General features: G+C 55.4%; 1 protein-coding gene across 1 annotated transcript in view; it reads right to left on the bottom strand.

The window, feature by feature from the left end:
• The window catches only part of AHNAK2 (AHNAK nucleoprotein 2), a 34,522-nt gene that overhangs the window by 11,944 nt on the left and 21,566 nt on the right, over positions 1 to 1,012 (bottom strand). Inside the window, exon 8 of the mRNA XM_023508861.1 lies at positions 1 to 854. This exon is cut by the window's left edge and continues 11,944 nt beyond it. Coding sequence (XP_023364629.1) covers positions 1 to 854 — 854 coding nt within the window. The remainder of the gene's footprint in view (positions 855 to 1,012) is intronic.

The following is a 1,012-nucleotide window of genomic DNA, read 5'->3' as shown; positions in this document are numbered from 1 at the left end:
TGCATACCCAACTCGCCAGCCTGGACTTTAAGGTCAGTGGATGGGAATTGAATGGTGAGGTCAGTGGTGAGGTCATCCTGGATAGAGGGCAGGGACACATCAGCCTCGATCTTGGGCATGGACACATCCACTGAGGCCTTGGTGGATTTGTCAGTGACAGACACCCCAAAGGATGGCATCTTGAACTTACTGTCTTTGGTGGCCACGTCCTTGTCAACCAGGGACATGTCCCCTTCTAGTTTCACTACTGGAGCCTGAATGTCCACCTCCACAGTGGGCAGAGACACGTCCCTGTCAGGGATGGTCACCTCTCCCTTGGGGCCTTTCAGGTCCACTTTGGGGCCCTTGATGTCCACCTTGGGCATTTTGAAGCTGGGCATCTGCACCTTGGGCAGCTGGCCTTTCACACTTGCTTCAGCAGCCATTCCTGGCAGCTCTCCCTTGGGTATCTGATCCTCTGGAAGCTTCATGTCCACCTGGCCAGCCTGGACCTGAAGGTTGGTGGATGGGAGCTGAACAGTGAGGTCAGTGGTCTTGAGGTCACCCTGGATAGAGGGCACAGACACATCAGCCTTTATCTTGGGCATGGACACATCCACCGAAGCCTCGATGGACTTGCCAGGGGCAGACACCCCGAAGGACGGCATCTTGAACTTGGGCATCTTGAACTTACTATCTTTGGTGGCCACATCCTTGTCACCCAGAGACATGTCTCCCTCTAGCTTCAGGCCCTCTTGCCTGGCTACCGGTACCTGCACATTCATCTCCACACTGGGCAGAGATACGTCCACGTCATGGGTGGTCACCTGCCCCTTGGGGCCTTTCAGGTCCACTTTGGGGCCCTTGATATCCACCTTGGGCATCTTGAAGCTGGGCATCTGTACCCTGGGTAGCTGGCCTTTCAGTCTAGCACCAGTAGCTACTTCTGGCAGCTCTCCCTCAGTCATCTGACCCTCATGACGCTGCATACCCAACTCGCCAGCCTGGACTTTAAGGTCAGTGGATGGGAATT

This window comes from Otolemur garnettii, unplaced genomic scaffold, assembly GCF_000181295.1.
Source record: "Otolemur garnettii isolate 467f Iridium unplaced genomic scaffold, OtoGar3 scaffold00283, whole genome shotgun sequence".
NCBI classification, from domain to species: domain Eukaryota; kingdom Metazoa; phylum Chordata; class Mammalia; order Primates; family Galagidae; genus Otolemur; species Otolemur garnettii.
The sequence above is the reverse complement of the archived record's forward strand: the minus strand, read 5'-3'. Positions and strand labels throughout refer to the sequence as shown.